The sequence below is a fragment of the Podarcis muralis genome, chromosome 14 (genome assembly GCF_964188315.1).
Source record: "Podarcis muralis chromosome 14, rPodMur119.hap1.1, whole genome shotgun sequence".
Classification (NCBI taxonomy): domain Eukaryota; kingdom Metazoa; phylum Chordata; class Lepidosauria; order Squamata; family Lacertidae; genus Podarcis; species Podarcis muralis.
Window position 1 is genome coordinate 44,695,388 of NC_135668.1, and position 19,485 is coordinate 44,714,872.

At 40.0% G+C, this 19,485-nt stretch overlaps 1 protein-coding gene across 4 annotated transcripts in view; it reads left to right on the top strand.

Moving 5' to 3' along the window:
• BAIAP2L1 (BAR/IMD domain containing adaptor protein 2 like 1) overlaps window positions 1-19,485 on the top strand; it is a 57,206-nt gene that overhangs the window by 26,780 nt on the left and 10,941 nt on the right. For all 4 annotated transcript variants that reach the window (XM_028705557.2, XM_077918593.1, XM_077918591.1 and 1 more), the window contains 8 exons: window positions 11,511-11,572; window positions 11,694-11,765; window positions 15,491-15,628; window positions 16,280-16,432; window positions 16,896-17,063; window positions 17,851-18,001; window positions 18,345-18,552; window positions 19,363-19,440. In XM_028705557.2, the coding sequence (XP_028561390.2) occupies window positions 11,511-11,572; window positions 11,694-11,765; window positions 15,491-15,628; window positions 16,280-16,432; window positions 16,896-17,063; window positions 17,851-18,001; window positions 18,345-18,552; window positions 19,363-19,440 (1,030 nt within the window). The remainder of the gene's footprint in view (window positions 1-11,510; window positions 11,573-11,693; window positions 11,766-15,490; window positions 15,629-16,279; window positions 16,433-16,895; window positions 17,064-17,850; window positions 18,002-18,344; window positions 18,553-19,362; window positions 19,441-19,485) is intronic.

Here is a 19,485-nt window from a genome sequence, read left to right on the forward strand (position 1 = left end):
GCAATCTTATACCCACTTCCTTGGTAGAACGCCACATTAAATCCAAAAAGGTTTACTTCTGAGTTGATAATGTTGTTCTGTTCACCTTGCAAGCTGCTATGGGTTCTGGTCTAATTAAAGGCCCTGTGTTGGAATATTTTTAAGATATTCCCTATATATGTAAAAAAGGAAAAGACGCAAAATGTGTACAGTGCAACTAAGAAATGCAAGGCTTAATTGCAAGAATGAAGCAAAGTTTCGTTGTAAACGAACATAAGAGGTTTGATTTAAATCAGTGATCGAAACCTGCTCTTTTTCTTGCTGAATTAAAGGACTTATTTAAACCAGGTATGAGGAACCTCAGGCCTGGGGGCTGAATGTGGCCCTGCAGGTATCTCTTACTGGCCCTGCTCCCTGGGTGCTTTTGTCTGGATAGGGAGGAGTATGGGTGGGTAGAATCTTCTGACTTTTGCAGGGATGGAATGTAGCCTACTCTACGAAGTTGAGTCACACCTGACGCTGTACCTGCTTTCACCTCTTGCCCGTACCACTTCTGGCATGCGGCCCCTGGAAGATTTTCTATGAGGCATAGCGGCCCTTGGACTGAAAAAGTTCCACACCCCTGATTTAAACCCTGACTTGACGAGTCAGGATAAATTTCTACTTGATTCATAGTACATTTTTTCTTTCTGACCAGGCTGAACCTCCTCCCTTGAGATCCCTAGAAATGGAAAAAAACATTCTCTGCTAATTATATGGAAGCTGTGTCATGTGCACACTGTCTGCTTAGGAATCTCAGAATTTGTTACAAATGGGATCAAAGGTCAATTGCCGTGTACTGAAAACCTTTAAAACTAAGGAAAAACTTGGACCTGACCGTATGGGAAACTAAATTGATTGTTTGTAATTTAAACGCTGATCCAAATGGAAACTTCTTTTATGTGATTAGCTCAGTACATGGTGGTAGCTTGAAATGAAAGGTCAAAAGATTGAAGTGAATGTTACATTTGCTATGGAGTGCTGCTTGGTACTGGGTGATTCAGAGCTGAAACTGCACTGCAATTTACTTGCAGTCATAGAGCAAATCTCTAGTCTGCCATTTGTGTCCTATGACTTGTCTACGCATCTGACCATAGCCAGTGCTTAGTCTACCAGTGGAGCATTAAAGGCTGAATCAACTAATGGTTCAGCTTAGACTTGGAGTCCTGGGGACTTGTGCCAGGAGGGACATGCCGCAGTTAAATAGGAATTGTATACTGTACTACCAAACAGGTGTGGCAGCATTTTCCACACTCAAATGAGTATGGGACATGAGTGAGGAGGCAAAATCAGTTTTTGATGATGTTTTTGGTAATAAGCCTATGAATAGACAAGGCCTAAGTTTTTCTGAGAAGAATAGAATTAAAGTCTCTGCATCCCGAGGTTATCTCAGTAAAGCTGCAAAGATGGAAGAAAATGTGAGGTATGGGAAGTTGGATGTAGGAGTTGCTTCGTGGAGGCAGGGGATATAAAAAAAATGGAGAAGACATAAGATGCCAGGCTGGTATACCCAGTGGACAAGTGAAGTACCTAATTTTTTTAGAAGTGGAGAGCAATTTAGTAAAGGTTGAGAATTACTGAATTATAAGATGACAGCACATAATTACTTACCTTCAAACAAAAAGCATACTACTAGTTTGTACTGGATTTAGTCAAGCATTCATAGAATGCTGATGTGTAGGATAGGCCTGAAAAGAAAATGGGTGTCCCAGAAAGGGAAGCATTAAATAAACTCAGTTACAAAATAGGAAGCTAAACCTAAGACAAAGTACTAGTGAAAAGGGAGAATGGAATGTATTTTGTATAGAACTACGGTTTCTGAACTGAATATTAGCATTTTTTCAAATAGAGAAAATAACTGAGGGCATGACCAGTTTATTTGAGCAAGCAACACCCTGCTTTAGTCCATTGCATGCATACAATGAAGCTTACCTCAGGGGTGGAGTTTGGTTATCTTCCTTATCTTACTATATTCACCACTTAATATTTATTTATTTAAAAGCATTTATAAACCACTTAATATTTCAAAAACCATTAAGCAGTGGTGAATATGGTAGCCAACAATAGCACAAGATGTATTTTAATGTAACAAAACAGATTAGTATTTCAAGCTTCCTATTCCTAAAGTAATGATCCAGTCTCCATTCTCCCAGTGGCTTATACAGTATTTCTTGTTCAACCAGTTGACAGATTTAAGATTTCAGTTCCAATCCTGTAGCATTTTGAAAAATAATATGTATAGCCCTGAGCATATGTACTCGGTTTGTGTGATACTGCTCTTGAAAAACTAAAATTGTGTGTAAGTGGTTGGCAACATCCAGTAAGAATGCAGAACCTTAAACTTGCTGTCCCAGTACATTTGCACTGAATGCCTACTCTGAATAAATATTTCTAAACAACATGAGCTGTTTCCCTTCCAGGTATGAAATATGATAAAAACTTCCTGGTTGCTTGTCCTCTGAGTACTGTGAGAAAGCTAACACTTCTAGTACATTAATACCAAGTTGCATAATTGTTTGCATTTGCATTTTAAATAAAGTTCCTCATAGTCTTTTGAGATGGTAGATTATGCTTTTGGCCACAACATTATGCTGGTTATACTAGTCAGTAAAAATCTGAGGACTATAAAACACGATTGCCAAGACATGAAGCTTTTCTGCTCAGGACTTGTCTACAGAGTTGTTTTGCTTTGTTTTCCTTTGTTTGTATACTTTTGATGGAACTTATGCAGGCCACCCATGCCACTCTGTCCAAAGATTTTGCATGATCGGAACAGCTGATATTCTTCATATGAATTAATTTTGCAGCAAGGATTTATTTACACATACAAACAATCTGTATCTTTATCAAGGGTCAGCAGTACAGGACAGAGAAATATTTGAAATTATATTGGAAAACATGGCCATTTGTTTTTCAAAATAACTTTGGAAAAGGCTTTCTCCATATTTCTCTGTTAATTCCCCCATATATAGTGTGAAATGTAATCTCCCCATAACACACTATAACACTGAGCTTAAAGATCTTACTGTGTGTGATGGTCAAGTACACATATATACAAGGCATATTGGCATGCATGTGTGATCAAAGACAAATAATCATGGAGATAAATAACCATGGGGCAAATATTGCAGAACTATTTAAATTATTCAGACATCTCCCTTTCCTCTGTAACAAGGATGGGGAACCTGTGTTATCCTCAAACCAGGGCCAGCCTCACATGAGACACAGTGCGGCACTGAGGAAGTCACTCCAGGCAGCAAATTCGGGCCTGGGGAGCATGCCTCCACCACCTCTTCCACTGCCAGCACCATGCTAGGGCTTCTCCGGGCTACTGCCAGACAGCTGGAGGAGGGAGGGTCAGGGTGGCGGGGTTTGCTTCAAACAGCAAAATGTATTGGGACTACCCTGCCTGAAGCCCTTCAAAATGTGCAGGCAAGCTTTGAGAAACAGTTGAGAGAGGCGGTGTTCCACCTAACACTTGGGTGCACTGTCCTCTTGACTTTCCAAGCACAGGAAGAACAGTCTCGCCATAGAATTCACATTCTGAGGCTTGGAACAATTTCAAGGACCTGATACCTGTGAGCCTCTGGTCCAATTGAGCATTATATCTGATTTCTTCCATCACCCTTCTAAAACAGATTAGGACTTTAAATCTAAAATAGTTTCCCCCCAGGGCTGTTTATGAGCTTTGAGAATAATCTGCAGCTGAAAGAAGACATTTAACATCTGTCAAAAAGAATAAGCAGTGTGAGTTTATCAGTTTTCCATTAAGCCAGAATTAAGGTTAATTTTTAAAAATATTGCTTTTTATCACTTTTTAATCAATCCACAGTATTGATGTTTTTGGATAATACACACACCAGCATTACAAGGGAATCCTATTTGTAGATCATACAATATTTTGCAATGGCCACTTTACATAGGGCTACCATGAAGGCAGTTTGGGAGCTGCAGCTGGTACAAAATGTGACCACTCAGTTATTGGGTGGGGGGCAATAAAGAAAATGTCCTCATTTTGTATTGGTTGTACTGACTATGGGTGTATTTCTGGGTCCAATGCAAAGTGCTGGTTAATACTTTTAAAGCCCTGAACAGCTTGGGGCCAAGTTACTTAATGGACAGCCTACGCCCAGTATCTTAAGAACTGGCTCAGCCCTGCTTCACTACTTAGATTGACGAATGTGTGTAATAGGGCCTTATCAAAGGTAGCTCTGCAATTATGGAATACAATTCCTGCAGAGATTAAGAAGGCCAAATTTCTTGAGCTCTTCAAGATGCTTCGAAAAACCCTTTTCCCCTTCAAAAGTTTTTGATGCCAGAGATGTGAGTGAATGTAGCTAACTGGGATGTGACTAAGTTATAATTGTGCTATGCTTGTGACGGCAATATTATTTTGTTGCTGCCTGTGTTTTCAGACTTCATGAAATTTGTATTTTAAAATATAGTAAGCCATTTTATGGAGGATTTCCTCAAAGCAGAATATAAATGTCTTAAAGCGAGCAACTGTGCTCAGCACTGAATGTTCAAATTTGCAACCCATCCTTAGAACTGCAGTTGCGATGGGCTCTGCGGAGTTCATTCCCTGACATTGTGTTGGATGCCTTGGTGGCAGAGGATGAGAATGCTGTTCTGTTTCTTTTATACTTGGAAAGGATGCACCTCTGATTTATTACCTATGCTCCTATTCTGATCATTACCTTCTCTTGACAAGTCCATTGTGTGTGACAGGAACAAAATAATATTTTTAGACCCTGCATTTTAGAGCTTTGGCATTGGGGGCCCTAGTGAAAGAAGGAATGTGGCAGAACAACCTACTCGAGACCCAGGAGACATGTTCATCCCCTCTCACCACTACCTGTGGGAATTATTCTATAGGCTCACTTTCATGGGGCTCAATTTCACCACCAAGATTCAGAGCTTATCTTAAGTTCCTTATCATGATGTTCACGAACAAGGAATTCCAAGTTTCCAACCACATCCTGTTGCTGATTATCTTTGATCATTGAAACGTCACTGTCTTTTTAGGATTTAGAATTCTACTAACAACCATCCTTGTATCTTCTATCTTGTTTCTTAAGAAACAACCAACACTTCCGGAAAAGTGGTGCACTGGTTCTTTCAACTCACTCCAAAATCATATTCACTTCTTAAACATATATATAAACTAGAGTGATGTCTTCGTGAATAAAGAGGAAGTTTCCTGTATTAATTGATCTTTTAGATAATGCAGTGAATAATGCACATTAATGCTGTATATCTTTGCTTGGGGATCTGTATTCCAGTCCAACCTCGAATTAGCGCTTAATCTAGGGTCAAAGTGGGTGCACATGACATTAAACTCTCCTTTGTATCCCGCGCTTGAAACTGACCTCTTTTTTGGAAGAAAAAAAATAGCAGACATTGTGAACAATGTCCCTGCACTAGCTTTTTTCCACCAACCCACACACCCCGTCTTGTAATATGTAGACGTCAAAGGCACCACATTAATATGGGGTGGAGTCCTTGCTGAATGCAAGCCTAAATATGATATCCATGAAGCTATATAAGGAAGACAACAGAGCTGAAATGTCTCAAGCAACATGAGAAATGGTTATAGCATAGCTGTGTATTGACATTAAAAATTGCACATGTTTGGCAGAAGGGCGGAGGCATTGTGCAAAGCAATGTTGGCAATACGCAAATTCAAGCATTACTGGCAAATACACTCTGACCCTTCTGGTTTGCTTTCTGCAGCCACACCCACACACCCGGCACTGGCAGCTGCTTATAAACACAAAACACACACACCACTGTAGAATGCATTTGCAGTCATATGTGCAATGATGCACCCTCTGGGGACAAAGAGTTGACATTATCTGCCATAGGTGTGTTCTAACTTAATATTTACATGCGATGTATCTCTTCACCTCGTAGGTGTTTCCTCTCGTTGACATTTCTGTTGAGTGCTAGTGTGGCCCTGTTGAGTAAAATACGTAGTTTGACAACTATTTCAGCTCTTTATTTTTACCTGGCATTTCTTTCTTTTTCTTTTTCCTCAGGGGAGGGTTTATATATTCTTAAAGGTTTCTGAAAACGTTGTCTTTCTATGGGTTTTTATATTTGAATGTGCCGAACCACCATCTGAATAGTGGTTGAATTTAATGTAAAGGGGTCAGGTGTGTTTTGCCTGTACTATTATTGCACAAACAGAGACCTGTCTGCTCTGGAGATCCTCTCTTACCTACTTGCTTAAACAATGTCAGACTCTTGGGCATGTTCAGACCTGTGATTGAGCAGTATTAGATTTTCTTTTGTACTTGCAGTCCTTGCAGTTTTGAAGTTCACACAAGCAGTCTATTCATTCTGGCTTTGAAAAGATAAGACTGCCCTCTGTAGTTGGGTAGTAGATGCTATTCTATGTAGTGGTTTGGTGAAATGTCACAAGAGTGAGCAAAAGACACTTTCTCATTAAGATGGGAGTTATCATCAATTTCTCCCCCCTTCGCCCCTCACCCCCCCACCCAGCTGCAGTCCCCTGTGTAACATGCCATGTTGTTTCATAGGATGATCTCAGGATTTGCTGTGGGAAGGCTCAAAGAGTTGCAGTGTATATGCAGTTCTTTGGATCATAGCTTATATATCAGAGTTCTTTAATTAGAAATATGCATCAATTAGTATAAAACCATGCCTTGAACAAAAAAGGCCCAGAGAACAGATATTGCAACTACCTTGCCAAGTAGAAAAACAAATGCTGTGTTTTATTCATACATTATTAACAATGCACCTGCTTGGTTTTTATTGTTTTTTAATACCAAAATTACTCACAGTAATGTGCCTATCAATTTTAAATGAGGCAAGAGGGATATGTTATTTATATTTACTTGTATTTTGCACCAATCATAAGCTTTTACTATCCATGGATTAAAATATATAAAAATATGTTAAATCCTGGGGGAAATATTAAGTGAATAGGTTTATATGAAATTATCTGAATTTTTTTTGCTGATAGATGTGCAAATGATAATGGGCTTTATAAGCTGCATATCTGGCATGCACATATGACTGATATTAAAGTCCGATTTTCAGAGAGGACTGTGTTGTTGTTTAAAAAAGTATATTCTGACACACATAAAGAAAGGGGGTATGTTTTCTGTTGTCTATTGTGGTGTGGATTTTTTTTTAAAAAAACATTAATTCTCCTTACCCTAGTATGAAGGGAAGTCTGAATCTGGAATGAATTTTCGGTCATGCTAATGAAATGTGGAAAGGATATTAAGAAAGAAAGCTTTCCACCAGATGCACCACATTCAGAAGACACAACCTAACTTAACCAGTACTTTTATATTTTCCCGTCTGCCATACTTGAGACAGATTTCCTGCCTGCAGTTCTGCACACCTGTTATAAACAGACTTAACATGCTTCACAATGCTTTGTTGTGTCACATTATAAAGCACAGCTGAGGCTTAATAATATGACTTTAAAATTCTCTGAAGCTGCTAACTGTGGGCATTTACATAAAGGAGCACAACTTGTCCTACCATTTGCGCTTTACTAAGCTCTCTGACATTACTATGGTTTCACTGTAAAAATATTGACTCATGACACAAGAGGAAATAGGTTAGCCAGTGCATACGTCTGCATGGTGACAATGAGGCTCTTAGAAGGATGTTGTAGATTAGAAGAAGAAATGAGACAGGTGTCTAAAATGACAGTCTTAAACACTTGCTTTAATTTCCCAATTATATTATATTCCCAATTATATTAGTCCTTCAAATTGTTTTGAAGTGTAAAAAAAAAACAAAAAAAAACAAAGTTTTCAGGAATAGCACCATAACACACTGTTTCTCTGAGATGTTCAGTCAGGCTGAGTGCTACTGAGACTAGAATAACAACATCTGAAAGTCAGGTTTTCCAGTCTTGACCTGCCAGGTAAATGAGTTGTTTTATTGAACATTTACACGGTGGTGGCAGGAAAAGCCAAAGTAAGGGAGTGTACAGGGGTGGGGAAGGTTGAGCCAGCACACAACCTTGTTGGATTACTGTCAGTACTTTGAGTTCCAGGTTCTACTGCATTAATCTTTGCAAAAGTGCCAGCCTTTGGTCAGCTGTGTTGCTGTGGCAGCAAATTCTCAAAAGCATGTACTGTATGAGCGAAGCTGAAAAAAGCAGGCCCTGAATTTTATTCATTAAATGTAGTTGAAATTAACCAGTCTGTTTTACATTCTAAATTAGATTCCTTTATTATTTCATTATGTCTACAAATATGCATTCTTAAGGCCAAGTAGTCTAATGTCCTCCTCTGCAGTCCTGCCTATAGCACTTAAGTCCCATTTAAGTAGGTGGGACTTGCCCATGCATAGCTAAGGACAGGATTATGCTCAGCCTTATCCCTAATGTCATTTGCAAAACAGGTTATAAGTATTCTTGTTTTTTCAGGTGGAGGAGCTGAGGCAGAGACAGAGTGCTACTAATATGGCAGAAGAGGAAGGGCATGTATAAATTAGACCTCCCAACCCTTTGCTGTTGTAATAGTTAATGTGGAAGGAGGACACATAAGGATGAGGGTTCAATAACCTGCTGAACCCTTATTCCTGTTGTCATAAGCAGAAGGAAGTGGTTTTGACAGACTGTGTTGCTCTTTAGCCATAGTTGCACTGCCAACCAGCTGTGGTCCATTCAGAATCTCTGTGGCACGTTGTAAGAAAACGACAAAGATCGCAAGTAGAGGTTGGGCAGCAGAATGCTAGCAGGGGGACAGGTTAATAGTAATCCATAGAATCATAGAGTTGGAATAGACCACAAGGGCCATCGAGTCCAACCCCCTGCCAAGCAGGAAACACCATCAGAGCACTCCTGACATATGGTTGTCAAGCCTCTGCTTAAAGACCTCCAAAGAAGGAGACTCCACCACACTCCTTGGCAGCAAATTCCACTGTCGAACAGCTCTTACTGTCAGGAAGTTCTTCCTAATGTTTAGGTGGAATTTTCTTTCTTGTAATCCATCAAGAGCCACGTACCAGTGGTTGATGGGATCAGAGTCAAAGGTGGGCGGGCCACCTCTTTTCTCTGTCACCACATTTTCTCTTTCCACCTCTGCAATTCCTTTCTTTCTCTTTTTCCGTTATTCCCTTATCCCCGTTTTCCCCCTTCCTGCCACTTGCATGAAATTAGGCTGAGGGCCACATGAGACGCACTCCTGACCAACTCCCACAGAAGTGTAGACTATGTTTGTTCTAAGTCAAACAGTGCACTGAAGTTGTGGACAGGGACAGCACGCATGGTCCCACTTGCCTCTGAGTGTGTTCAGATAGAGCATATAAAATCATAGAATTGTAGAGTTGTAATGGATCCCAAGGGCTATCTAGTCTAACCCCCTGCAATGCAGGTATCTCAACTAAAGATAGCCATCCAGCCTCTAATTAAAAACCTGCAAGGAAGGAGAGTCCACCACCTTCCAAGGGAGTCTGTTCCACTCTCAAACAGCTCTTGCCGTCAAAAAGTTGTTTCTGTTGTTTAGTCAAAATCTCCTTTCTTGTAACTTGAAGCCATTGGTTTAGGTCCTAGCCTCCTGAGCAGGAGAAAACAAGCTTGCTCCATCCCTCAAACGTTCCTCTTAAGGCTTGATTTCCAGACCCCTGATCATCTTGGTTGCCCTCCTCCACACATTTCATCTTGTCAATATCCTTCATAAATTGTGGCACCCAGAACTGGATAAAGTACTCCAAGTGTGGTCTGACCAAGGCAGACTAGTGCAGTACTATTACATCCCTTGATCTGTGCACTATACTTCTGTACAGATTTTCTTCTTCTTCTTTGCTGCTGTGTCACACTGTTGACTCATTTTAAGCTTGTGGTCTACTAAGACTCCTAGATCTTTTTCACATGTACTACTGGCAAACCAGATGCAACCCATTTTATACTTGTGCAGCTGGTTATTCCTGCCTAAGTGTAGAAGCTTACATTTGTCCCTGTTGAAATTTATTTTGTTAGTTTTGGACCAATTCGCCAATCTATTAAGGTAATATTGAATCCCGATTCTGTCTTCTGCAGCATTAGCTAGCCCTCCCAGTTTCATGTCATCTGCAAATTTGATGAGCATCCCCTCAATTCCTTCATCCAAGTTGTTTATAAAGATGAACAACAATGAGCACAGAACAGAACCCTTCAGCACCCCACTTGTCCTTTTTTTCCAGGATGATGAGCAACCATTAGTGAGCACTCTTTGGGTTCGGCCAGAAAACCAGCTACAAATCCACCTAAGTTACCTTGTTCAATCCACATTTTACCAGCTTCTCTGTAAGAATATCATAGGGGACTTTATCAAAAGCCTTACTAAAATCAAGATACACTGCATCCATAACATTACCCTGATCCACCAAGCTTATAGCTCTATAAAAGAAAGAAATGCAATGTAATGTTTATAAGGTAGTATTGTAAAATATATTGATGTCAAGTAGCAATTGTGAGTAACTGTGGTCATGTATAATTTTCATAGGCGCCGACTCCATGGGGCTTGAGGGGGCCCGAGCCCCCTCAAAAATTCGTTTGGGGGGGCTCCGCCCCCCCAATAATCTCCGGCGCCCCTCCAGCAGAGCGCCATCGCCGCCCCTCCCCCAGCCCAAAATGCACAGGGAGGGGCGGGCTGCATGCCTCCTGCCCTCCCTCCCGAGCAAAAGCTCCACCCAATTTCCTTTGGAGCTGATTAATAGGCGCAGCACGCTCTCCCCTATTCGCTCACGAGGAGGCGGCGCCACTTTATTTGCATATTCATGAGCTTATTTATTATTCATGAGCTTTCCCGGGCCCCCCCAATATTTTTTATAAGTCCGCGTCCCTGATAATTTTACTCTAAAATTTGTTTTGCTTTTTGTGCCAAGGGCTCGAAAAAGAATATCCAGATATACTATGTACTGTTGAATGCTTCTATTTACTGTCTTTCATCATAAAAGTTACCAGAACAGAAAAAAATTGTTAACTGCACTCCCCTTGAAGGAGCAGTGTGTAGTCTGGGCTAGTTCTTGATCCAGCTAAGTGGATGCTCAGAAGGTACCTTTTTCCAGCTATGGCTGCTGCTCCAGCTGTCACCATATCTGGATCAAGATAGCCTTGCCAAAGTTATCCATGCATTAGTAACCTCCTGATTAGATTATTATAATGCATTCTACATGGGCCTGATTTTGAAGATGTAACAGAAGCTGCAACAACTACAGAACACAGCCACCAATGTTGAGCAGAGCAGTTAATTTACAAGCACTGGTTGCCAATACTCCACTGAGTCCACTTCAGCTGAACACCTATCTCTTCACCTGGTATTTTGGGGGTGGCTGGTTTGTTTTGGCCAACTGTAACTGAGGAATCACCATCTGTTGTATGTTTTGATGTGATTTGATTCAGTTTTATCTGGTTTAATTTGTCATGCCATGCTTTAATTTATAAGTAGCCATGTTGGTAACATAGGGATCACAAATGATGAAGAACAGTATAAAAAATAATTAATTGTGTTTGTCAACAGGGCATGTTCTTATAGAAATTTCTATTGCACAGAAGAAACTGAATGACAGCTTAGAAGAAAGTGTAAGTAAATACCCATGCAATATTTTAACTTTTTTTAAAAAAAAAATTAAAAACCTATGGGGGGGGACCTTTGTGTGTAAATTAACCCTTTGACTACACGGTTATCCATTTACTCTTGCAGTTCAAGAAATTCCATAAAGAGATTATATCTGAGCTGGAGAAGAAGACTGAACTAGATGTAAAATACATGAATGTAAGTATATTGTTTTTCAGTGCCAGAGAAGATTAATCATTTATATGATTATCTTATCGTACGTGCTACTTAGTGTTGGCAAATAGCACAAGAAATGACTTTCCCGAAGCAGGTTGGGAAGGTTTTACACGTGGAGCAGAGCCCCTGTGCTTAGAGCAATTTTTATGATTTAGGGCACTAAGTTCAGTCCTTAATATCAACTTTGCCAATCTACATGTGTTGTCTTCAAGGCTGAAACGTTAAGAATTCCAAAAATACTAAATTACATTTATCCTGATTTGTACATATAGCTATAACTAAGGTGTTTTGGGTTCCTAGATGTTATATGTTCAGATTTTACCTATTTTTATATCTGATGGAGATATTAATCATTGGCAAAAATGTCTTAAAAATTAAAGCAGGTATTAAAGCTAAGATATTAACTAGTCAAAGGAAGGCTGATAATGGCATATTTATTGTTATATTATGCAGTGGCTCAGTTATTAAATTTTTGTAGTGGAGAATAACTGACAGTCAGACACTGTGAGTTAAAGTCAAACAGACAAGGACCTGATCATGCATCTCAAGCAGCAGATTTGTGTACCTATATGAAAGTGATGCAATATTCAGAATCCTGACGTTAAGCTTTCATCTTATGAATACTTTCACATTGGTAATTGTCTTACCAAAACCAACTTGATCAAAGTGAAATGAAGCCCACCTTCACAGAAATAGTCTTGGATATCCTGCAATATCCGATGGAAGGCATTTCAAATGTCTCCTTAGATACATTTAAGGTGCAAAAATACATGAGAGCAAATCCTTGATCGGCCAATTTTATTTATTTTATTAAACATATTTGTAACCTGTCCTTCACTTGAAGGTCCCAGGATGGAATTACATACACTTAAAACCAAAAGATGAAACAAAAGCATTAAAGCACATAAAACCAAATGCAAATATCCAGTTACAAGTTAAAGCAGAAACAGCAACAAAAATTCAATTAGCGTGTATATCCCTATCCCAAATCTTGGCAAAGAAGTGCTTCTTCACCTGACAGTGAAAAGGCAGCAATGTCATAGTGAGACACACCACAAAGGGGAGGTTGTTCCAAAGGCATGGGGCCACTGCAGGGGGGGGGGGGACCGACCCATGGGTCTCCACCCTGCAAATCTCATTAGGCATGAGGACCACAAGCAAGGTTCCCCCTGCAGATCTCAAAGCCCAGGCTTCTCAGTATGGGAATATAGTCTCTCAATTATCTGAATACATACACCAGCCAGTTCCTATGTGGTTTTTTTAAAATAACTAATTAAAATAGTAGCATTTGGACATCTGCTGGGATAAAAACAGTGGTGTCGGCCTATGTTAGAAAGGGTTTCATAAATCAGGAACTTAACTACATTTGTCTTGTCTGAAAGTTCAACAGGTGTAGGCACAGATACTGGGTAGAACAAAACTAAATCACTGGCTATCAACTTAATTTGCATCTTCTTAATAGTTTTGCTTGTACTTATCAAACAAAGATAGAATTACAAGTATGAAACATTCTCATAGCTGGATTACCTTAGCATATTGCTAGAAAAATATAAATCTGCCACAAACTGAGGACTGAATGTATAAACTGTGTGATATCTTGATGAATTTCCCCAAGAAACCCATACTGAGTATGGCCGATAAGGTATTTTTTGTGGCAAATGGTGGCCTGTTACAGAACTCTTGTGAATTGGCTTCAGGGCTGGATATGAGTCTCTGACTTAAACAGAATATTCTAGGATAATAGTCAACTTTTATGCCATAGCTGAATGACACAGGAAATTAGGTAGAGAGAAGTTTCTATTAGGAAAACCTGTTGGGAAGAATTTCATGCATTTGTATTTGGAATATAAACATTTTTTAATGAACCATGTCAACAGGCATGTATCATGTGTAACTTGTGAAATGATTAGATACCTGCTTTAAATGTCATTTTGAGGAAGACGTTCCATGCCAGTCAGTCAGATATTCCATTGCATCAACCCAAGGTCACCAGAGTTCCTAAGAGCACAGGGAGATATTTGCATACATAAGCAAGAGGCATTTTTAAAAGACCAGGATTATATACATTTTGCTCCAAATCAAGCAACATCAATCTTCCTCTTTTTATTTCTAAGATCCCTGGCAGGTTTAGCAACTGTTCCGCGTGTTGTCTACAAGAAGATGACAGCAATACATATGAAATCTTGAACAAATACAGCTCAAATTGTTTTCATTCTCAAGTTTCTTTTGAAAAACTATTTATTTATGTTTGGCTGCTCTAATGTTTTCCACGTGAAAGTTGCTGATACTAGATGAAGGAAACAAACTGCAGCACATTCTTATTCTTATTTATTTAATTTGCATACCACCCTTCATCCGTAGATCTCAGGGCGGTTCACAGCATAAAATACAATATAAAAACACAAAATCCATGATAAGAACAAAAAGCAAACGAACCAATAAACCTCCCTTCCCCCTCCCACAAACACACTTAAAAGATGCTAATCAGCCAAAGGTCTGGTTGAAGAGGAACGTTTTTGCCTGGTACCTAAAGTTATATAATTAAGGCACCAGCTGAACTTCCCTGGGAAGAACATTTCACAAACAGGGAGCAACTGCAGAAAAGGCCCATTCTCATGTTGCCACCCTCCAGACCTCTTGTGAGGGAGGCACACAGTCATTGTACAGTGGTACCTCAGGTTACATACACTTCAGGTTACATACTCTTCAGGTTACAGACTCCGCTAACCCAGAAATAGTACCTCGGGTTAAGAACTTTGCTTCAGGATGAGAACAGATCGTGCTCTGGCGGCACGGCAGCAGCAGGAGGCCCCATTAGCTAAAGTGGTGCTTCAGGTGAAGAACAGTTTCAGGTTAAGTACGGACCTCCGGAACGAATTAAATACTTAACCCGAGGTACCACTGTACTGACATTTTTTTTGCTACTGTAGCAGAATGATACTTGTTTTATATTATTATGCTGGCATTGGTTGCATATGTATTGGTTGCATATGCGGACTGTCTCGCCAGAGTGGTGCATGCTCTAGTTATCTCCCGCTTGGACTACTGCAATGCGCTCTACGTGGGGCTACCTTTGAAGGTGACTCGGAAACTACAGCTAATCCAGAATGCGGCAGCTAGACTGGTGACTGGGGGCAGCCGCCGAGACCACATAACACCGGTCTTGAAAGACCTACATTGGCTCCCAGTACGTTTCCGAGCACAATTCAAAGTGTTGGTGTTGACCTTTAAAGCCCTAAATGGCCTCGGCCCAGTATACCTGAAGGAGCGTCTCCACCCCCATCGTTCTGCCCGGACGCTGAGGTCCAGCGCCGAGGGCCTTCTGGCGGTTCCCTCATTGCGAGAAGCAAAGCTACAGGGAACCAGGCAGAGGGCCTTTTCGGTAGTGGCGCCTGCCCTGTGGAATGCCCTCCCATCAGATGTCAAAACGATAAACAACTACCTGACATTCAGAAGACATCTTAAGGCAGCCCTGTTCAGGGAAGTTTTTAATGTATGATATTTTAGTGGGGTTTTTGGTTTCTATGGAAGCCGCCCAGAGTGGCTGGGGAAACCCAGCCAGATGGGCGGGGTACAAATAATAAATTATTATTATTATTATTAGTATATCCTAAAGAATTTGCTTCCTGTAACAGGGAGCTGAGCTTCCAACGTCATCAGCTAATTATTATATTCTATTATAAGATTTCTGAATGCTTTGATTGCAGGCTACTTTGAAGAGATACCAGAATGAACACAGAAGCAAATTGGATTCTTTGGAAAAATCTCAGGCTGAACTGAAGAAAATCCGAAGGAAAAGTCAAGGAGGAAGGAATGCAACAAAATATGAGCATAAAGAAACCGAGGTTAGTGCACTCCCCTGGTGCCTTCCCATTTCAACCCCTTGTACCACATCTAACTGTGATGAGAAGGAGGAGAATGGGAAAACCCGCCGAGTGAGTGGCTTCAGCTCATGAAATTCTAGATCCAAGCCATTCCATCTCCAATTCAAAAACAGTCATACCTCAGAAGTCGAACGGAATCCGTTCCAGAAGTCTGTTTCACTTCCAAAACATTCAGAAACCAAAGTGCAGCTTCGGATTGGCTGCAGGAAGCTCCTGCAGCCAATCGGAAGCTGTGGAAGCCCTGTCAAATGTTAGGCTTCCAAAAATAGTTCGCAAATTTGGAACATTCACTTCCGGGTTTGCGGCATTCGGGAGCCAAAACATTCGAGAACTAAGCCGTTCGAAAACCAAGGTACAACTGTATCTTAGACTTGATTAAGTTCAAAGGGTGTGATGTTCCATGTATATCTTGGAAGTGTTGTGTTGATTCGCAGATGTAGCATTTAGATAAATGCATTTATAGGTGATAAATTTATTGCGAGATCAGAGAATGGCAACCACGTTGTTTATTTCTGTTCGAGATTGGATTAAGGTTGCTTTTGGATCCGAGTTGTGTAAGAAGAATGTGTCAAGTTTTCTCTGTTGTGATCTATTATTTATTATTTTATTTAGTATTTGGAAACAGTGACTTCTCGACAGAGTGATATTCAAAGATTTATTGCTGAAGGTTGCAGAGAAGCTCTACTTGAAGAGAAAAAAAGATTCTGTTTTCTGGTTGACAAGCACTGCAGTTTTGCTCAACACATGCAGTATTACCATGTAGAGGTTAGTATGAGAGGAGATGCTAAGTTGTCAGAAAAACTTGGTTTCGTGGGGATGCTGAGGTTTCCCACAACACAGAGTACACTCTAAAGGCATTCGTTTCTTTGATTGTGACACAAGACATTTAAATTATTGGAAAAACTAGACCCGTAAATGAAAATTCAAGCCACAACACAGAGCCCGTGGTGGTTTATTGTTTGTGACTACATCCCTATAAAGTAAGCATGTTTCCTACAGAATTTTATTTTTATTTTCTATAGGAGATCATACATAAAGCGCTGCATTTCTGTGATGGGGAAGTATATTTTTTCCAAACAAGCTATATGCAGGTGCTACAGTATGTTAAAGTTCACATTGCCAATAGAATTTGGCAAGAACCTTGAACTAAAGATATCTGTAAACACAGATAAGATTTTAATCTGAAAAGCATATAATCTTATTTTTAACTCACTCATATTTTTTGTAGTGCTCAGAGTTACTTAACGCCAAGTTGCCTAATTGGTTAGAAACTTGCAGTGATGCTACCAAAGTGCCGGAGAAAATCATGACCATGATAGAAGAGATAAAGACCCCTGGCTCCACTCCAATATCAGGAACTCCTTTGCCTTCGCCAATGATAGAAAGAAGCAGTATGGTGAGGAATTCTCTGTTGATTACAAGCTCCTTCCTGAGAGCAACAGCTGGGTAGGGAAAAGGAGAAATGTGTTAAAATGATTCCAGGTTCTAGACATGGGGCAGTTTTCAACTAAATAGTTGCGAGAACCACAGAACAGATTTAGGACTCAGCTATACAGCAAATGTTTTAAGTGTGTTTTAAGTGCAATATACAGTGTGACACTAGATGGCGGCGGTGAGCCTTATGGAAAATTCAATGTATTTTTTAAAAACGCTTAAAAACAAAGCATTTTCAGAATGGTTTTTATATGTGTGTAGATTCCACCCTACTGGATGCAAAGGGAGAAGCAAGAGAGATTTCTCCTTGCACAACAAAACAATCAGTTAGTTGAAAGCTGTGTTGTATACAACCTATGACTTCTAAAGCAGCAACTAAGTCACATTCTCAGAGCTTTATGTTCCTGCTGATGGGGGCAAATGGTATTAGAGCTCTGGTCTTCAACTGGTGGCCATATGGAAGGGTAGAGATCTCCTGCACATGCTTTTTATCATGCCTTATACTGGATGCTATAAAGTTTTTGAACCCAGCTGCTGAAATATTCAAAGAAAAATGACAGGTTGTCTCCAACTGAGTTCTTTTCAGAATAGATCTATATTAGTTGTGCCAATTAATTTCAGTGGATCTGCACTGAGTTGATACCCAGTGTTTATCAACCTTCTACTCCTGTTTGCATGTGTGGACAAAATTGTTGATATATGACATTATATCATTGTACTGATGCTTAATGTTAATTTTGTGTCACTAGCTTGGAAACAATTATGATTCGCTTCATAGAAGTTCCCCCAGAGTACCCCCTGCACCCACAGGGAGAGCCTATACTAGTCCTTTAGTTGACATGTTCAACAACCCGTCAATGGCCCCAAAGGCACCTTCAGAGAGATTAAATAATTCAACAGGTAAGCATTTTGTGTGTGTGTGTGTGTAGAAAAGGCATATTCTTGTGAAAATGACTATTTTAATGTGTTTGTTTCACAAAATGTATACACCACTTGATTGTAAAAAAACCCCCGCAAAGCAGTTTACGAAAGGTAAATCAATAAAATAATTAAAATAAATACAACCATACTTAAAAACATACAAAGGTTAAAATACAAAAACTTAACTTAATTCTTGCACTTAACCCCATAGTTAATTGGAAGTTTGAGTGAGGATAGGAAAAGTGTTCATTGTTGTTATTCAATTCCATTTTAACTTGTTTTTGTTTGATCCAGTTCTATGTTGCTGTTTTTTGTTAATCAGATCACGCAGATGATTCCAGTTTATCACGATCAACCTCTGTTGCCACAGGACTAAATATAATGAAACGGCCAAAAGTTAAAACAATATTTCCTCACACCGCTGAGAGTAACAAGACTCTACTTAGTTTTGCACAGGGAGATATCATCACACTACTTATATCTGAAGAAAGGGATGGCTGGCTGTACGGAGAACATGATGTGACTAAAGCGTAAGTTAATCCACATGTCTCCTGATTCCAAGATGAGAAGAGAGTTTTAAAGCAGTGGAGCTCCCCATCCCCCACCCTCGTTATATTGTTAATGATGCTTAAATGTTCTGGATGCTGTCAGCTGTAGGAATGCCAGACGGACCTACAGAGAAATTTTGATGCAGGAGCAGTTTTGTAATTTTAAAATCAGAATTAAGAACCCCAAGCATATTTGAAGGATCACCTGTCTCTATACATACCTGCCCTGATTTTAATATCTTCAATAGAAGGTGTACTTTAGGTCTTCAGAGTATCTGAAATGAAGACAGTAAGAGATACCAGAGAGAGGCCTAATTGGTGGTGGGAGCCCAGTTACATATTTCTGTCCCCATGCAGGTTTGCCTGCCACTTACAGTATTGCCCTTTTGGCACCAGGCAAGGTGCATTTTTATTTTCCAGAGCTTTTTAGCTACAGCTTCAATCCCATTGACTGCATTATGCTGCTTTTTATGCCCTTTTCATTTAAGTTTTTGCATTTACGTTTTAATGTCATTGCCTTTTTTAAATAAACCATCCTGGGAATATGATGGAAGCATCCTGTGTCTCACAGTGGCACAGTAGATGCTCCCAGAAAGCCCACAATCAGGACATGAGCTCCCTTCCCCTGCTGTTCTCCAGCAACTGGAACTCAACTGTATCCTGCCTCTGATCCTAGAGGGAGCATGGAGCAATCCTGGCGCATCTACTGCTATTCCATACAGTGCAGTTGCTTTAAAGGATACGAATTGGAGCTTCCATAAGGTGGTAATTTATTATTATGTTCCATTCTAGAAAAGGATGGTTCCCATCATCATACACAAAGCCTCTGGAAGAACCAGTGGAGGAGGCGATTCGTGTGCCAGTGCCAAGGTAATACTATTTCCCCTAGGATTTATATAACACATTTTAACACTT